Source organism: Quercus lobata, chromosome 2, assembly GCF_001633185.2.
Source record: "Quercus lobata isolate SW786 chromosome 2, ValleyOak3.0 Primary Assembly, whole genome shotgun sequence".
NCBI classification, from domain to species: domain Eukaryota; kingdom Viridiplantae; phylum Streptophyta; class Magnoliopsida; order Fagales; family Fagaceae; genus Quercus; species Quercus lobata.
Genome location: NC_044905.1, coordinates 91,785,123 through 91,805,652, shown reverse-complemented (window position 1 = coordinate 91,805,652; position 20,530 = coordinate 91,785,123). Strand labels below are relative to the sequence as shown.

The window sequence follows — 20,530 nt, the reverse complement described above, 5'->3', positions numbered from 1 at the left end:
CTTGAGGGCAAACTTCGATTGCAATGTAGAGATACTGGGTGAGAAATGATAGGAATTTTTGTTGGTCACAATAATGTCATCTACATATACTAATATAAAAATGTGAACACTATCTCGATCATGGAAAAATAGTTTGTGTCAAGCGCATGAGATATTATCTTCTCGATCATATAGAAACAAAGAGGCCAACCTCATATTTGGAAGCACATAACTGATGATGGAGTAGGAAGCTAAATATGCAATTAAACCGCGCTCTTAGGCTTGCTTAAGATTATAAAGATAGTGTGTTAGCACTACAAAAAAAAGGGCTATCCCAGCATTTTGAAAACTGCTGGGATAGCCCTAAAAAGCGCTGGGATAGGGTCAAAATTCCTATCCAGGCGTTTTTTTTCCCGGCGCTTCAAACCGCCGTGGTTTGAATGTCGGTATAGGGTTGTCGGACCTGTACCAGCGCTTTTCAAAAGCGCTGGGAGGACTCGGCATTTTTTAGACCCTGTTTCAGCGTTTTTACTTGTGTCAGGACAGCCTTTACGAAAATGTGAATATAACCTATACCAGCGCTTTGAAAGCGTTAGAATAGGTCTTGAATGAATAAAATTTAAAAGGCCTATACCAGCGCTTTTGAAAGCGCTGGTATAGGTCTTGAATCAATATAATTTAAAAAGGCCTATGCTAGTGCTTTCAAAAGCGCTGGCATAGGTCTTGAATCAATATAATTTAAAAGGACCTATGCCAACGCTTTCAAAAGCCCTGGTATAGGTCCTTTTTTAAAAAAAAAATTTAGCACCTGTAATGTACCTAAAAAAACATATTTTCCAATACCTATTTTATAGCAACTGTAATGAACTATAATTCATATTTTCCAATAGCAAATACCATACCACATTAAACCAAGAAACTAAATATATATATATATATATATTTAATTACACCATATCAATAATTACATTCCAAATGTCTAGAATTTTATACACAAAATACTACATCCAGTGTCTAGAATGTTATGAACAAAATAATACATTCTAAACAATTATGTACAATGTCCTACACAAAAGAATACATTCTAACTATATAGAATGTCTTGCACAAAAGAATACATTCTAATTGTCTAGAATGTTATAATAAAGTTTCCAACTATGATGTGTACATATGTATCAAAGTTTGAAACTTTATTATAAATATCAAAATATCATAGTAACTACTCCAAAATAGGTGCCCAAAGTATTGCCTACTGCGTATCATCAAATGATAAGTGTTGAGCATCGGGAGACTGGATATCCACTGTAGAATCACCATCACCATCCTACGGATTAAGAAACACACAATGGATTAGTGTACTAAACAATAGAGTTAGTAGCTGAATGACACAATATCACTAGTATTACTACCAAGTGCCACATTAGCAATTAAAAGACACTCAAAATGACTAATTTTAGTTAAGCATATCAATTGGGTATTAGTCGCAATAAATTTCTCAAAAACCGATTAATAAGCAATTTATGCAAAAGATTCAATAAGTGTCAATATCAATGAAGCTAGGAGTTTAGAGTCATGTAAACTGATTTTATCAAATGTCTATACAGAAAAGCAATATTAACATCAAGTTGTTTGATGACCCAACTATTTGAGATAGAAAATGGATAGAACAATGTGAACAATTGTGGGTTGAACTGCAAGATTGAACGTGTTAGAATAATCAAGGCAAGGTTGTTGATGAAATCCCTTTACAAAAGCCCAACTTTGTACCAACCAATAGAGCCCTTGGGCTTGCGTTTGAAACTAAGAAGATCTTAACCTTTATAATAGAGAAGCATTTGAGGTTTCCTGTAAAGTTAATTGTTGGGGTAAGTATGATGGACATTTGACAAGGAAGAGAATAAGTGGGTAAGAGAGATGCAATTGGGTTGATAGCAAAAAAAAAAGGTGAAGAAGAAGATGAATCGAGGGACATAAATGTGTTAAAAAAATGGCCCTAAAACCAAATTGAAGCAAACTTTAACAATCTTTTTACAATGTACAAGATTAGGACTGTTACATGCTGGGAAAATCATGGCAGGTAACAAGTAAGTACATTTACTACAAGGCGAACAAGTGTGCTAATCTTTTGTGTAATACTTCAATAAAAGAGCTCATTGATAAGAGAAATTATTAACAAAAAACTGATGTGTTAAAATTGATGAACATTCCCACCTGTTTAAAACTGATGTGTCAAAAAAGTATTATTAACATCATTCCCTAAAAAAAAAAAAGATGAACATTCTCAAATTAAAAAATAGGTTCATGGATAACTTGGCCCATGTTAGCAGGGACAAATCCAAGATTTCAAGTTAGAGGGGATCAGAGTATAAGCAACAAAATAAAAATAAAAAATACTCCAAATAAGCATTCATATAGTATTAATAAATTATAAATAAACAAAATTATTGCTTAATACATTAAAATGCAATCATCTACCAACAAAGATAAAATAATAATAATAATAATGTTGTTTTTAAATACTAGGTTGGCTAAGATTTTTATTTTTTTTTATTTATTTTTTTTTAAGTTAGAGCATTCATAGTAGTGGTGTTAAAAAATTTAGCTTTTAGCACCTCAAAAAACTATTTTATCTATTTTGCAACCTCACATTACAATACACCAAACACCAAATATTCTATTTTATATGTTTTTTAATTGAAGGAAGAAAGATAATCTCAATAAAATATTGTATTTTATTTTTAACAACTTGCTACAGTCAACTGGTATTTATACCAGTTTACTATAGTTGCAAAAAATTTAGTTTTGACTTCTTAAATAACACTTAATTTTTTGGTAGTAAAATAGCTTTTTTGCTAAAATACAATCATCATTGTGAAGGCTTTTATTATTTTTGTTAAGTTCTTGGGTTGGATAGTTGCTAGTTGGGCCAGATTGGCTAGAAAGTTGAAGAGGAGGGGGGTCTTAGGTTTTGAAAGAGAGGCCAACTAAAAAAAATGAAAAAAACATAGGGTAAACTACATATTTGATTCCTATCATTTACACTATATTTCAATTTGGTCTCTAACCTTTCAATTGTGTCAATTTGGTTATTAACTTTTTAGTGCCACGTCAATTTAATTTTTGTCATTACATCTTAGATGAAAATTGATGACATGGCAAATGACCAAAATAAAATTTTAGTATATTGTCACATTAACGAAAGCTAAATTTTTTTTTTTGGCCGTTAGACGCGTCATCAATTTTCATCTAAAAAATAATGGCAGAGACTAAATTGACACGGTACTGAAAAGTTAGGAACAAAATTGACACAATTGAAATGTTAGAGGTCAAATTAAAATATGGTGTATAGGATAGGGACGTAATTTACCCAAAAATATAATAAGTAAAAAAAATAAAAAATAAAAAAAAAGGACCAGAACCCATTCTTGTGAAGCCCAAATATGACCATTTTACACAGATTTTTTTTTTGGTTAACAAAAATAAGGGTTAGCTAGGTTACACCAGCCCCTGGGAAGGGTGCTCACTGCTCGAGTTAAAGCCCAGTTTAGTGTAGTTGCAAAAAATTTAGTTTTAACTTCTCAAATAATACATAGTTTTTTGGTGATAAAATAGTTTTTTTGCTAAAATACAATCATCATTGTGAAGGCTTTTAATATTTTTGTTAAATTTTTGGGTTGGATAGTTGCTAGTTAGGCTAGGTTGGCTAGAAAATTGGAGAGGAGGGGGGTCTTAGGTTTTGAAAGAGGGGCCAACTAAAAAAATGAAAAAATATAGGGTAAACTACATATTTGATCCCAACCTTTCAATTGTGTCAATTTGGTTATTAACCTTTCAGTACCATGTTAATTTAGTCTCTGTCACTATATTTTAGATGAAAATTGATGACATAGCAAATGACCAAAATAAAATTTTAGAGTATTGTCACATTAACGAAAGCTAATTTTTTATTTTGGCCATTAGCTGTATCATTAATTTTCATCCAAAAAATAATGGTAGAGACTAAATTAACATGACACTGAAAAGTTATGGACAAAATTAACACAATTGAAAACTTAGAGACCAAATTAAAATATGGTGTATAAGATGGGGACGTAGTTTACCCAAAAATATAATAATTAAAAAAAAATAATGGACCAGAACCCATTCTTGTGAAGCCAAAATATGACCATTTTACATCTTTTTTTTTTTTTTTTTTTGTTAACAAAAATAGGGGTTAACTAGGTTACGTCAGCCCCTGGGCATGGTGTTGGAGTTAAAGCCTAGTTTAGTATAGTTGCAAAAAATTTAGTTTTAACTTCTCAAATAACACATAGTTTTTTGGAGGTAAAATAACTTTTTTGCTAAAATACAATCATCATTGTGAAGGCTTTTATTATTTTTGTTAAGTTTTTGGGTTGGATAGTTACTAGTTGGGCTAGGTTGGCTAGAAAATTGGAGAGGAGGGGGGTCTTGGGTTTTGAAAGAGAGGCCAACTAAAAAAATGAAAAAATATAGGGTAAACTACATATTTGATTTCTATCATTTACAATATATTTCAATTTGGTCTCTAACCTTTCAATTGTATCGATTTGGTTATTAACCATTTAGTGCTATGTCAATTTAGTCTCTGTCATTATATCTTAGATGAAAATTGATGACATGACAAATTGCCAAAATAAAATTTCAGTATATTGTCACATTAACGAAAGCTAATTTTTTTATTTTGGTCATTAGCCGCATCATCAATTTTCATCCAAAAAATAATGGCAAAGACTAAACTAACACGATACTAAAAAGTTAGGGACAAAATTAACACAATTAAAAGATTAGAGACCATATTAAAATATGGTGTATAGGATAGGGATGTAGTTTACCCAAAAAAATAAATGGACCAACCCATTCTTGTGAAGCTCAAATATGACCCTTTTACACAGATTTTTTTTGTTTTTTTTTGGTTTTGTTAACAAAAATAGGGGTTAGCTAAGTTACATCAGCCCCTGGGCAGGGTGCTCGAGTTAAAGCTTAGTTTACTGTAGTTGCAAAAAATTTAGTTTTAACTTCTCAAATAACACATAGTTTTTTGGTGGTAAAATAGCTTTTTTTGTTAAAATACAATCATCATTGTGAAGACTTTTATTATTTTTGTTAAGTTTTTGGATTGGATAGTTGCGGGTTGGGCTAGGCTGGCTAGAAAATTGGAGAGGATGGGGGGTTTTAGGTTTTGAAAGAGAGGCCAATTAAAAAAATGAAAAAAATAAAGGGTAAACTACATATTTGATCTCTATCATTTACACCATATTTCAATTTGATCCTTAACCTTTCAACTGTGTCAATTTGATTATTAACTTTTCAGCGTCGTGTCAATTTAATCTCTGTCATTATATCTCAAATGAAAATTGATGACATGGCAAATGGCCAAAATAAAATTTTAGTTTATTATCACGTTAATGAAAACTAATTTTTTATTTTGGTTATTAGACGCGTTATCAATTTTCATCTAAAAAATAATGGCAGAGATAAAATTGATACAATACTGAAAAGTTAAGGATAAAATTGACACAATTGAAATGCTAGAAACCAAATTAAAATATGATGTATAAGATAAGAACATAGTTTACCCACAAATATAATAAGTAAAAAAAAAAAATGGAACCTGAAGTCCTGAACCTATTCTTGTGAAGCCCAAATATGACCCTTTTACATCAGATTTTTTTTGGGGTTAACAAAAATAAGAGTTAATTTAGGCCCATCATTTTTTGATGCAGTCTTACCGGCTGAGCCAAGCCCGCTGCAAAAATATATTTCGTCGCCTGAGAGATTCGAACTCTCGCGGGGAAACCCCATGTACTTAGCAGGCACACGCCTTAACCACTCGGCCAAAGCGACGGTTGATGACAGATTCTTTGATAGGTTCTCTTTCAGGCGGGCACTAATTTTAAGCCAAACGTTCATGACCGTTGGCCCTATTACACAAAAACAGTCAGTGTTACTGTCCCATTTTCATGGATGAAATCCAGATGGATCTTCCACAATCTCAGCTCCCAACTTCCCTCTTGGGTTTCCAATCTCCTCTCTCCATTCAAAACCCAAACCCACCAAAACCCACTTTCAGAATCCTCCAAATTTGTCCTCAACCATGCAGACTCAAGCCTCCTCTTATCCATTTGTGGAAAAGAATGTCTTCTCCGTTTGGGTTCTTCCATCCATGCCTCCATCGTAAAAAAATCTGAATTCTTAGACCTTGAGAACCGGGTTAGTACTCGAAGTGCACTTGTTGTTTGGAATTCTCTTCTGTTCATGTACTCAAAATGCGGTGAACTGTCAAATGCAGTTAAGCTGTTTGATCATATGCCTGTGAAAGATACTGTTTCGTGGAATACGGTTATGTCTGGCTTTTTAAGGAATGGGGATTTTGATATAGGTTCTGGGTTATTTAAACGAATGCGTGATTCCGGCTTATATCAATTTGATAAAGCTACTCTGACTACAATTTTATCAGCTTGTGAGGGACCAGAGTTTTGTTATGTGAGTAAAATGATACATGCTTTAGTAATTTTAAATGGGAATGAGCAGGAACTAACGGTGGGAAATGCTTTGATAACATCATACTTTAAATGTGGGTGTATTTGTTCAGGAATGCAGGTTTTTGATGAAATGCTTGAAAGGAATGTTATTACTTGGACGGCTGTGATCTCGGGCCTTGCACAGAATGAGTGCTACGAGGAGAGTTTGAAACTTTTTGTAAAGATGCGGTGTGGATCAGTGGGTCCAAATTTATTGACATATTTGAGCTCACTCATTGCATGTTCAGGTTTGCAGGCATCAAGTGAAGGGCGTCAAATTCATGGGCTCCTTTGGAAATTGGGAATTCAATCAGATTTGTGCATTGAGAGTGCACTAATGGACATGTATTCAAAGTGTGGAAGCGTAGAAGATGCATGGAAAATCTTCGAGTCTGCGGAAGAACTTGATGAGGTTTCCATGACTGTTATCCTTGTGGGTTTTGCACAGAATGGATTTGAGGAAGAAGCTATTCAGATATTTGTTAAAATTATTAAGTCAGGTATTGAGGTTGACCCAGACATGGTTTCTGCTGTCCTTGGGGCATTTGGAGTTGATGCTTCTTTGGGTCTTGGTACACAAATTCACGCTTTAGTTATCAAGAAGAACTTCAGTGATAATACTTTTGTCATCAATGGACTTATAAACATGTACTCCAAGTGTGGGGATTTGGAGGATTCAATCAAAGTCTTCCATCGGATGTCTCAAAGGAACTCAGTCTCATGGAACTCTTTAATTGCAGCTTTTGCTCGTCATGGGGATGGCTCCAAGGCACTAGAAATGTATGATGAGATGAGGTTGGAAGGCATTCAGCCAACGGATGTTACATTTCTGTCTTTGCTCCATGCTTGCAGCCATGTTGGCTTAGTTGAAAGGGGAATGGAGTTGCTGGAATCCATGGCTAAAGATCATGGGTTGAGTCCAAGATCAGAACACTATGCTTCTGTTATTGACTTGTTGGGTCGGGCTGGACTTCTTACTGAAGCAAAACAGTTTATTGCCAGATTACCTGAGAATCCTGGTATAGAGGTTTGGCAAGCATTGCTTGGTGCTTGTAGCATTCATGGCAATTCAGAGATGGGAAAGTATGCTGCAGATCAGTTGTTTTTGGCAGCACCTGAAAGCCCAGCACCGTATGTTTTATTGTCCAATATATATTCTTCTGAAGGGAGATGGAAAGAGAGAGCAAGGACTATTAAGAGAATGAGGGACATGGGGGTGTCAAAAGAAATAGGTATGAGTTGGATTGAGATTGAAAAGAAAGTCCAAAGCTTTGTTGTTGGTGACAAAAGGCATGCACAATCTGGAAACATATATGGGGTTTTGGCTGAGTTGTTTAGACACATGACAGCTGAAGGATATGCTCCAGATAAGAGGTTCATTCTCTATTACTTGGATCAAGATGGGAAGGGAGAGCCATTGGTTTGATACCACTCAAATATTTCTAATATTCTGTGTTCAGTCTAATAATGTCTATGTAATTGGATGGTTGGATTATTAGCTGGTTGGTGATTTAAAAGTTGGTTGAGCTTCTAACATTCACTATCTTTCATAGAAACAAAGTTTTGGCAAGTGTTGTATCTGTATATACTCATGGTTTATGTTAGCTGTTTGGGGACTTTTGGGGCGGAAGAAGAAAATGAAAGTTGTATTTTTTAAATCAGTCAGGGTCAGATTTTAACCAAAAGATGGTTTGATAATTTTGATTTTTCTGGAAATTGCCAATGCTCTTTGGGCCAAATGGCACCTCCAACACCCATATAAGTATGGTTGGTTGGTGAGGATGGGGGTTCAATTCCCCTTGGGTGCGTGAGTAACTTACCAAGAAAAAAAAAATAGTAATAGAAATTAAAAAATAACTGTTAAATTACTTATTGTCCTAAAATCTTAAGCTATCAGGAAATAGTGAGTTTAATCACTTAATCATAATTCTAACACTCCCCCTCATTTGTAGGCCTAAACTTCCCCTCAATAAGTGGGAGCCCAACAAGTGAGAATTTAACATTTTAAATAGGAGGTATAGTGAAGACAGGGATCGAACTCGGGATCTCCTGCTCTGATACCATGTTAAATTACTAATTATTCCAAAAGCTTAAACTATTAGGAAATGATGAATTTAATCACTTAATCATAATTTTAATAATAACAAATTCTAGAAATTGTTATCTATGTTTCGACATTTCAAATTGAGTTGGAATTTATCAAACTTGTCTTGAAGCTAGTAGTTCCTAAGCCTTTCTACTTCTCAGTATCAAATTGCTTATTCTTTTGCAGTCAAGAAACCGGCACATGGATCTGAATTTTCGTGGAATCAATTATCCTGCAGAAGTATGTTTAAATGGGCACAAAACGGTCATGCCAAAAATGGGATGTTTCAAAGACATTCTCTCACTGTCACTGATATTCTCGTTCACTCACAAGATCATTGTGGGAAATTTCCTCCTAAGGGGGGTTAAGGTGGTGACCATGAGGTTTATAGCTAAATCCAAAACCTATTCAATTTATATATTATTTTATTTTAGAATTACATATATGATTTTGGATCCTATGCGAGTGGAATGGTGAAGTAAAAACCTAAATTTTGATATGCTTGGAAGACATGCAATGTAATAATAATTTGTTTTCACGGTAGACTGGAAACAATGTTGTCATGCAATACGTTCAGGGTTGGGATTGGATGGCTCCTATATGGTGACTATATTTATTACCTTTGATTGTGGTTAATTTTTATCCATAATGATATTGTTTCTTCTAGTTTCTTGTTGGAAAATAAGAGATGGTAGATGCCTATTGGTAAGAAATGATTAGAAATTTCATGTCGGAATCAAAATGAGATAGTTTACTGTCTATGGATGTTTGTAACATATTTTTAGATGATAGTGTCAAGGTGATAATTCATTAAGAGATCAGTTATACAGTGGAGAATTATTTGGTTGAAAATGGGTCAAAGGTATAAGTACAATTCGTATGTGGTTTATGCAGCTGATTCATGGAAGATTTGATTTTGAGAGAAAAAGAGGAATTATGAGAAAAATTGTATGGTTGTCTTGATAACCAAAATGGACCGATGCACTGGGTGAACTTCTGAAGGTATGTTTGGAGATTAGATGTGATCTTGGATAGACTTACCATTTAGGAATTTTAAGGGACACAAAAGCTTGTTAACTAAGTTTAACCTGGAATAACAAAATATAGACATACAACATAAAGTGGATCCATCAAATATAGATAAGGTTTTGTCCTTCAAAATTCCAAGCATTTTTCCATTTCTTAGATCCTTATATGAGTGGATATCAACTTCAGGACAATTTTCCATTTCTAATTTACTTAAGATGCTTGATTGTTGTAATTATCATTAATAATTGTTGGTGTATTTCTTGCATGGGTTGCACCTTTGCTCTTTAATGAATATTTAATTATAATAATAATAATAATAATAAAAAATCCATGGGCATTCACTTCTTATTGTGTCTTTTGCATTTAAGAATGTGCTTTCGTTCTATTTTAACCTATCCATATGGTCTCTTTCCAGTTGAATAAATCAAAGCAAAATGATTCATAGAATATATCAAAGCAAAATGATTCTGTTTCTAAGTACTTGACCTTTGTACTATTATAGGGATAAGAACACTAGCATATGGGATGAGGTGTCTGTATTAATAACTGGGGCGAGCTGTATTGCATAATTTTCTTCCGGAACAATCAATATGTGATAAACTATCATGTTAATAATATTTGGAATTTTGAAAAGAATGCAATAGTGCAAGCTTTCGTAGTATCCTCATAAGCTGTAGATATGCATGGTTATGAAACATGTAGTGTAGATTTCTTCTTCTTCCATGTAGTTACTTATTAACATTTATTCGTGGTCATGCAATTCTTTTTGAATTAGAATTTTAATATTTAACGGTGTTTATGTTCCTTTAGGGGAATTGTTCTATACTTATTGAATCAGACAATTAAGATACTAATGCTTTAATATTTGATTCAGCCAGTGAAAATAATTGATCCCCACTTGGTTTCATCTATTTTTTATTATTACAAGAGGGTATACTTGCATGATACAATAGAGTTAGATAATAGAAGTGCCTGGGTTGCTAAGTGTTCCTTGAATATCCAAGTGACAATAGGAGTTGAGGGAAACATTAGTTTAGAAGGGCATATTCTGACTCAACATGTGTCAATCCTTGCTGGATCACAAGTACAATATATGTTTCCTGAGGTCAGTGATAGCATTCATTATTATTATTATTATTATTATTTTGATAAGTAATAACTTCATTGAAAAAAGAAGAAGAGAAAATACACAGGGAAAAATAGTACACAGGCCATGTGCTAGAAGTAACAGGGGATAAAAACCTAAGTAACAATGAAAGTACAAAAATCAAGTATAATAGGTAAAGAAATAAAAATAAAAACACCCGTAGCATTTGCCCAATCAATCTAAGTAACAACAAATGCTATCACTATGCTATGCTATCTAGTGATAGCATTCATTTCATTCTAATGTTAATTTGTGAAGAATAGTCTCTTTTCAGCTTGCCTCTTTGTTAAGCCATCAAAACTTAAGATACTCCTGTTTCACTAAGAAGTTATTATCTTTAGTACAGTTTTAACTTTATGCTCCATTGGATTGCCCCCACATGGAAAAAGAAAAAAGAAAAAGAAGAAGATTAGACCATCTTGGAGTTAACGTTAAGGAACTAGGTTATGTGAGCTATCTATATCCTTCTTCCCAATTTCAATGAAGAGGACTTGTTGACTTATTCTAGCATATTATGCAACCTGTAATACTTATCATAGAAGTCTGTTTATTAATAACCCTGGCTCTTTTGGTGTTAATACCATTCCTCATACTTTTGACACTCTGTATACCTTCTCTTTTTTACTCTAGTTCCTGTTTTTCTTTTGTCAACTAAAGGATTGCTTTTGTTTCTACTCATTAAATATGCTCTTAAGCCTTATCTATTTGAGGTATAGAATCTACTATAGTGAGTGGTTCACCTTGTTTTACTATATATATATATATATATATCAACTGCCAGATTTTTGCTAGAGCACATGTCCTAAAGCTTAACTATTCTTGGCCTCTTCAGTTTTCCTTGTTAGTCCATTTGTTTGTCTTTGATGCTTATATCTTCTGCTTATGATTCGGTAAAATGAACTTATATTTTTCACTTTTTTTCCTTGTCAATATCTTACAAAATAATAGCACGATATTGTACATTTAGGTAATGAACTTCCTTCTCGATTCATTTAACTGATATTGTACATTACCATTAAAGAGAGGTGAAAGCATAAATGAACCCCTCCTCCCCCAAGTTAAAAAATTGCATACTGCACCCGAAGAATAGAAGGAATATAGCCTTCATCACTTATCCGTGCTTTGGATTATCCAAAATGGTATCTAGAAATGTGTAATTTTTTATTACTGAGCATTTGGAGCATTCGATTATTAGGGATTTGACTATGTTGCATTTTAATCTAGTTTTAGGCTCTCAATACTTCTGCTGTAGGTTATAAAGGTATGAATTTGCAGCTTTTCTTCTAGAAGCCTGAATTATGGTGGCTGAACTGTATGGGAAAACTATCCTTGTACAAAGTTCGTATTACTATTGATGAGAAGGGATATGGAGAGTCTAATGCTTGGAGCCATCTATTTGGCTTCTGAAAAATTGAGAGCCATATTGATAGTTCCATAGGTGGAGGCCTAGGGTATTGCTTTATATGCCTTCTAGGATTGAACCTTTTACATAGGTTTTTATTTTGATATTATGATATGTAGTCTATAAATTGTTGCTTTACAACCATGGATAAAAATAGGTCCACGGACAACCTATTTTTATCCATGGTTGTAATTGGATTTTCTCAAATGGATTACTACATCTATGATACAGACATCAAGTTTCATGCTGATATGAATTTTAATATGATTCGTTGTTGGGGTGGTGGATTGGCTAAGAGGCCAAAATTTTATCATTATTGTGATATTTATGGACTTCTGGTAGTCACTCTCTTTCTCTCCCCCTGTGTGTGTGTGTGTGTGTGTGTGTTGTGAGTGTGATCAATTACGGAGGGTGTATGCAAAATAGAAATACAATATATATACACACACACACACAGGGAACATAGCTTTACATGGTTCTTAGCTGGGTGAATCTGGTTTTAGTTTTTTAATTAAGCTTCTTTTTTTGTTTATTCTTGAAAGACTTGGAAATTTGTTTGGGTTTGAACTCTGGAAGAGAAAGTTATGCAGCTGAGGGTTTTGATGAGATTGGTGTTTGTTTTTGTAGTTTATTTGGAATTTCAAGTAATGGGTTAGAACTATTTTTGGTTCAATCATGAGTTTTGCTATGATTTTTTTTTTCCACACTTTTTATTGTGTTTCTGCTGTTTGGTTTTAATTGGGTGGTTGGTTGATTACTAGGTTGTTTTTGTGCTTGATATTGATATGATTATGTAGATGGGTGTGTTTTGTTTTTTTATATTGTGTCTTTGTTGGTCCTAACTAATTTGCATAGGAGTTGGATTTAAGAATATGTTGTCTGCAACAAGTGTAAATCTCTCACTTGAGAGAGAAAACAGTAAATCTCTCACTTGAGAGAGAAAACAGTGAAATGGAAACATATGAGCTTACCAAAAGTAACTTTCGTATTATATGGTGATGAATCTACCTACATCGAACTTGTAAGATAAAATGATTATTTTTTCCCTCTCCTTTTTGAGTTGAATGGGACAGTGATGAATCATATGTGTAATGTTTGCTTATAAGCAAACAGTAGTCTACAAAGTTTGCCAAGGTGTTAGAAACTTACAATTAGGAAGAATTGGAATGATAGAGAAGCATTAAGACATTCACATATATAATTTTTAACTGAGTATATGATATACCCCTTACGTAGTTGAAAGATTGATGAGAAGTAGCATGATTTGCAATTGGGGATTGAACTGCATGGTTGGTTTGCATATGGAAAATAAGATTATAATCTTAAGCTAATGGATCAATTAGTTCTTGTCTATTCGAGTTATATTATCCTTAAATATGTGTTGGAAGCTTTGTTAATCCATGCCAATCAATTTTACACATACCCATGTTTACAGACCAGAGATATGGATAAAGTTTTATGCCATCCCATCAGGCATGGTTTTATATGATCTCTGATTGACATTTAAACTCAAAATTAATTTCATCCTCCTGCATATATAAAAGGGGAATTCAAGAAAAACTATCTACTCTCTTGGAAACACCCGAGTTACATTCGCAACCCAACTACTCTCTCTCTCTCTCTCAATTGCATAAAAATGCCCAAAGGTTAATCTTTCAATCTAAGTCCCAAAGTTTTTTTCTTTTTAATCAAATTCTCAAACTTATGAATCTGATTCGATTTGCAAATTTTTCCTTGCTCCATTATGTTATTGTCGAAAGTAATCGAAATGGGCGAAAGCTTCAAATTCAAATTGGAATGATTGATTGATCTTATATGTTTGGGATTTTATTTAACACAATTAAAACTTAAGATCCAATCTGAAATAAGGTATATATTTTTAGTCTTTTTATGTGATCTATCTCTACTCACTCTCCTATTCTTTTCTCTCTCTCTTTTTTTTTTTTTTGATGGATACTCACTCTCCTATTCTTTTTATTTTATTTTATCAAGTTTTGCAGTTTCTTTAGATTGGCAATGCCATTTTATTAGTAGTGAGTCTATGGATTTGCCAGCCTTGCACAGTTCAGTTGTACATAAGTTAGCGGCACGTAATAAGGGAAATGGGCACTTATATACCATTGATTGGTATGGGCTTGACATGTAATGCTTGCTGGCTAATAATGCCCAGATTAGGTGCATTATGAACTATTTCAAGGCTTGTATTTTAGGTTGTAGGACCCTCTCAAAGATGTGCTTAGGCTTAGCCCAAATAAAACAAAGTGAGGAAAAATAAGAAAAAAAAAACCATCAAAGATGTAAGCCTCCTCTGCAAATAGGGCCTAGGTTAACTTCGAGAAATTATACAGTCCTTTAGTAGACTACATAACTTGTCCACCATTCCACTAAAAAACTTCCATTTATTTAAAATTGCTGAGTCAGTAATTAGTTTATGTTTAAAAAAAATTTCTAACTCAGCAATTTTAAATAGGTGGGAATCTTTTAGTGAAGTGGTGAATTACATCACTTGTCCACCAAAAGACCTTATAATTTCTCGTTAACTTCAGTTGAAGAACATTCAGTTTTAAAAAAAAAGGTCAGTTCATCTATCATTTTTCCCCCTGGATGATACTCTTCATTTAGCAAAACCAAAAAGGAACAAAGAAATTAGGAAAAAAAGGGAATTGAGTCCATTTTGCTCATAGATCCCAAGGAAAGATAGAGGAGATGGAGATCTACCATAATTTATAGTTTAAAATAAATAAATAAATAAAACTTACATGATAGACATCTATCATAAAACTTCAGGTATTTTATTTTAATTATAATTTTTTATTATGATATTTTATTTACTCTACATATAAATTTTAACTAATCAGTTATTCATGTAATGCACGGCAAAAATTAATAAAATATAATTCTTAATTTTTTTTTGGGTCTAAATATGAAATTGATAATTATGGTAATTATTAACAAGAATTATGAAATTTAATAATAATGATAATTATTAATAAGAATTATAAAATTTGCTAATTATGATAATTATTGAAAGATATGTATTACGATTTTTAATGTATTAGAAGTATATATTCTACAATTTAAAAGAAATATGACATGGTAAGATTATAATGTATAGTTTAAATACATAATAGAACTCAAATAATGAAGTTTTTTTTTTTTTTTTTCTTCGAGAAAGAACTCAAATAATGAAGTTGAAAAACCAAAATAGCATGAACCAAAACAGAAAGAAAAAAAAAATCGTTCTTACTGTGTAAAACCCATATATGTCCTTATCCAAAATAGCAATACCCAAACTCTGAAGATGTCAAAAAATAGCAACAGCCAAATCAATCAAAATATAGCATAACCCATCAATATTGAGAACAAGAAACAAATCACCTGGTCCAAATGTCCAATGAGGTAGTGCAGCGGCAGACTGAGGTTTGGTGAGGTAGTGCAGCAGCAAGCGGAGGTTCAGTGGGGTAGTGCAGCGGCAGACGGAGGCCCGATGAGGATTGTGGCTAGAGACACAGGAGATGAGGAGGGAGTGAGATTTTAGGGAAAATGTGAAATAGGGTTTTTTATTTTTTTGAGATGTTATTAGGCGTATTAGGATGTATTGATTTTACAATAAGTTTAAGTAAAAGTCTAATGTGGCATGTCTTTATTGGCTGGTATAAACCAAAGTGTTTACACCCTATTCTTATTGAATTTAATCTCATATAAATATATTAGAATGATGACGTCTAAAATTGTGAGCCTTCCACAACTTATATTTTTATCTTTTACTAATTTTCTAAATATAAAATATGATATTTATATTAATTATAGAAATTTATTATTATTATTATTATTATTATTATTATTATTATATATAAAACCGAAACCTCTGAAACTCCCATAATTTTCCACATCATCATTTTAATTTATAAAAAATTTTAATTTTTTAAATTAAATAGTGAGAGAGTCCTAACAGGAGTCTTTCTCTTTTTTTCTTTTTTCTTTTTTGCCCTAGAAAGCCTTGACATCTAATTAACTGTACGACCGCAAAACCTAGCTACTCCTCACACGCTTTTATACGCTTTTATTGAGAATTACAGTCGGAAACATAAAACCCAACAAAAACTTGGTACTCTCTCTTCTCTGTTTGCAATCTCTACCACTTTTTATTTTTATTTTTAACTTTTGCATTGCTACAAGGGTTGTAGACGATCCTAAAGAAGTATATGTGAAGCCCTAGAAAGCCTTGACATCTAATTATGTATTATGCAGTTATGATTACGATGTGATTCAAATCTTAGTGCTAAAGACCAGCAACAAAGCCTATTGATTGTCTGTGCATGGTTTGTATCAGTTTTATATAATTATTTTTTGCAGTTGTGATATAGGAATTTGAGTTAGAGAACATGCAACCCTTTAATTTGAAGTTAGGAATTTGCTTTTGATAATCAAGTGTGCTATTCATAAATCACCGTTGAATTTCCAATAAATCTCTACAAATTCTAAAGCACAATTATTTCTTTTGGTATGTGGCTATAAATTTTCCACAAATTAAATTCATATACAAACTAAGGCACATTTATTTCGTATGATAATCCCCTTTTGGTTCTTAAAATTTTTGGTATGTGGTTATATATCTTGACAAGTTCTAAAATTATCTTGAGCATATTCAATTTATGAATCTTTGTTTTCATGGTTGATTGATTTTTTTTCCCCTTCACAGGAAGGATTTTGCCTTGAATGTTGTTGGTGTAATGCTAGATGAACTACTTTGAATTTCTTCTTCAATAGTATGATTTTATGTTTTACGGTTACAATGACGATAGACATGGGATGAGTACCAGTAGTAAAGATGAGATAACTATAGATTTATTTCAAGATAACAATTGAGTTAAAGCAAAATTTTACATAGAAGTTGAAAGTAGTAACTAATATGCAAAAAGAGAATGAAGATCAAAACTGACATGATATCTTTCTGGTAAATTACATATAGGATCTTAGTAATAACCAAATTCCACCTTGATGAGTTTATTGGACATGAAATTTTTCTTTATATCATTTTGATGGTAATTTTATTCTCAAATAACATTTTGCGATGAATATTGTATATTTTATGTTTATCTTGATAAGTTATGATGTTTTTTCATTTTAAATTTTATTTTAAGCAAAGTGAAATATATTCCGTGCATTGCACGGGTTAGCGACTAGTTATTATTATTATTAAGCATTCCCTTTCCCCGATTGTAACTATTGAACTTTAAAAAAAAACATAAATATGGTAGCTAGTGTTTCCATGAATTATTAGAAAACTAATGTGACTTGAAATTTATTTTATACGTATTTTTGTTTCACAGCTGGAGAATGAGGGATTTAAATCATAGACATCTTTGTTGGAGACCCGAGGTGGTACAATTGAACTGTAAAGTTCTTAACTAATCAAACTTGATCTAAATTTTAGAAACCAAAAATATATTTCAATCCAAAAATTATAATTTAACTGGATTTTATTGTATATAAGACTATGAGAGTCATAAATAAGTTAAGATAATGTAAGGAGTTTGAGATTTTTAAACATTTTAAGGAGAAATTGTAATTTTTTAAATTTGATGAATGACAATCAAACCTTCAACTAAATTTTAGGAATGAAAAAATATATTTCAACTTAAAAATTGTAATCTAACTGAATTATATTATTGCCAATGCCATCTTGACTTATGAATGTAGCTTGAAAATTAACTGCATTTTATTGTTGCTAACGCCATCTTGACTTTTTTTTTTTTTACAAGATAAAAATTCTACTCTAGTCTAATTTAAATGTATATGTGTGTGAAGTTCTCTCCCGAAGACTTGAACCTCGGCTTTTGCCCCTCATACTCCACAAGCACTTATACTTGTGGAGTGAACATCGCACCAAAAATATGCAATGGTTGTCATCTTGACTTATGAATGTAGCTTGAAACTAATGCATGAGGCTTTTTACAATACTTACTTCAGTTATTATTAATATTATTATTATTTGGTAAAAACCAAACCTTCGTAAATTAATGAGAACAATAACATCATAATTAAGTGGACAAAGCCTCTCGTATCATAGTCTATAGGAGGACTATTAAAAAAAATAAAATCCTAGTTGGAACCAGAGTCTCTTCTAACCAAAGCATTTGCACACTTGTTAGCTTCACAAAAATAGTAACTCTTCTTTGCCTAAGGAATTAAATTAATGAGGGTCATGCAATCCATGATAAGAGAAGCATGATGTAAATTATCGTTATACTCTTCTGTAACCCAATCAAGCAATACTCTTGCATCAATTTCAATTTCTATTGCCAAAAGATTCAAAATAATGCACAACAACAACCCATCCCTTCTTTCTCAAAAAAAAATAAAAAATAAAATAAAATAAAAATGACAACAACAACAACAACAACCCATCCCTTACTTCCCAAAGCTTTGCAACTACACTGGGGTTACCCCGTGGCTTCGGTAAAGCCTTTAACCTTTTCAGATTAGGTCACCACCACCATTATTATCATTATTATTATTATTATTCAAATACTAAGTATTTTTAACATACACGGGAAGAGGGGAGAGAGGAGAAAGTGTTAAAAAAACTGACAGTGATGTATAACCAAAAAGGGTCTAACTCTTGGATACACAGCACAAGTTTTAAACCTTTTTAACTCACATTCATTTTCTAATGTGGAATTAACCCACTAAGATTCTCATAATTGATATCACTTTCAAGTATTACCCCTATTACTAACCTCCATATAATGGTGCCAAGTTTTTCATTATAATTCTACGCCCCCGGAGCCCCCCCCCCCCCAAAAAAAAAATATATATATATATATATATATATTAATAAAGCAAAGATCTCATGTGGGAGAACATGCGATGCGATCATAAGAACAAAAAAAATATGAATTTTTTATTTCTTTGGTTCAATGTTTAAAGACTTTTTCTATTAAAGAATAAAAATTCTTTTTATGACTCTTTGTTTTCTTTGGTTCAATATTTCAAGATAAACCTCTTACACTTCTACTCCTATATATATATATATATATATATATATATTAATAAAGTAAAGATCTCATGTGGGAGAGCATGAGATGCGATCATAAGAACAACAAAATATGAAATTTTTATTTCTTTGGTTCAATGTTTAAAGACTTTTTCTATTAAAGAATAAAAATTCTTTGTATGACTCTTTGTTTTCTTTGGTTCAATATTTCAAGATAAACCTCTTACACTTCTACTCCATTATATATAGCCCACAACCCTTTATGTCATCTCATCTCAAATACATCCAAACCAAAAATAATGTCACTTATTTTTAACATGTCAATGACACCTACCTAGCTCCAACTTCGTCATACCATCTAATCTTAACCCATATGAGTTGGCTATAACAAAGAAAAGATGACTTGCTTTTTTTCATTGAGTGATGACAAATTATGGTTTTGATGTTGAGATCAGATGTTATGGGTTCTGTAAAGCATGTAATTGCTTTGGGGCTTTGGGTGTTTGGTGTGGAAAGCCATAAATATATTTTGTTTTAGAACTAAAGAGAAATAAAAAGAAACTTTCTAATTGAGTATTGATGAGATTAATTACTTTTTTATTATGTTATAGAACTTATAATTTATAGGTTCTTTTGTAGTTTTTTATGAGCCATGACAATAAAAGTAAAAGTCAATGATGCTTTTAGGGTGTTTCTCGTGCTTTATTTTTATTTTTTAATGTGGAAGCCTTGCTAAAGGCAATTAAATCTTGATAAATGAAAATGTTTTAAACCGTTTTTCTTTATTTTTATCACATTCTCTATATGCTGGTTGTAACGCCCCAAAATAAAGCACAATAAATCAGTAGAATTAGAACCTAGCAACACCAAACATAGATCCATCAATACACAAATTTCCCAATTATAAATCTGTTCTCGCACTTAAATAGTTTTATCTATCTGTTTTAAAGCCTACAGAGATGTTAGATTCTTTGAGATACACTTCAGCTTTGTCAGATTTTTGGGCTGACAAATATTGATGCATAATCAAATTTTTCCCATTAATTTAATCATAGATATTCATGAAACTCCAATATAGCTGAATGATAGATATGTGCTCAATCTAATATATAGTTGAAGCTAATATTATATCTTAATTTATCAATCCCATTGCTAGTCCTTTATTCCCCTTTTGCTGCTAGACTTAATGATAAAGCTAGACAAGTTTTTGAATATTGGCAGGTGCGTGACTGACAGATTGTGAACTTAGATAGATGGTGCAATAATATAGTAAACCATAAGCAGCTTTTTCTCATTAGCATGGTGACAAATTGATTTCCTAAGTCCACGCCTAACCACCTGTGAT

General features: G+C 32.2%; 1 protein-coding gene and 1 non-coding gene across 2 annotated transcripts; one reads left to right on the top strand and one right to left on the bottom strand.

Annotated features, from left to right (window-relative positions):
* Positions 1-5,700: 5,700 nt before the first annotated feature.
* On the top strand, positions 5,701-8,182 carry LOC115977191 (pentatricopeptide repeat-containing protein At3g05340). The gene has a single exon (XM_031098896.1). It carries the CDS (start codon positions 5,965-5,967, stop codon positions 7,945-7,947), a length of 1,983 nt encoding a protein of 660 aa, XP_030954756.1. The 5' UTR covers positions 5,701-5,964; the 3' UTR covers positions 7,948-8,182.
* On the bottom strand, positions 5,763-5,844 carry TRNAS-GCU. The gene has a single exon. It is a non-coding gene; the product is annotated as a tRNA-Ser (tRNA).
* Positions 8,183-20,530: the final 12,348 nt, after the last annotated feature.

Bases quoted from the DNA above. Each gene is read 5' to 3' on its own strand.
- LOC115977191 (XM_031098896.1), top strand. From the start codon at position 5,965: ATGAAATCCAGATGGATCTTCCACAATCTCAGCTCCCAACTTCCCTCT.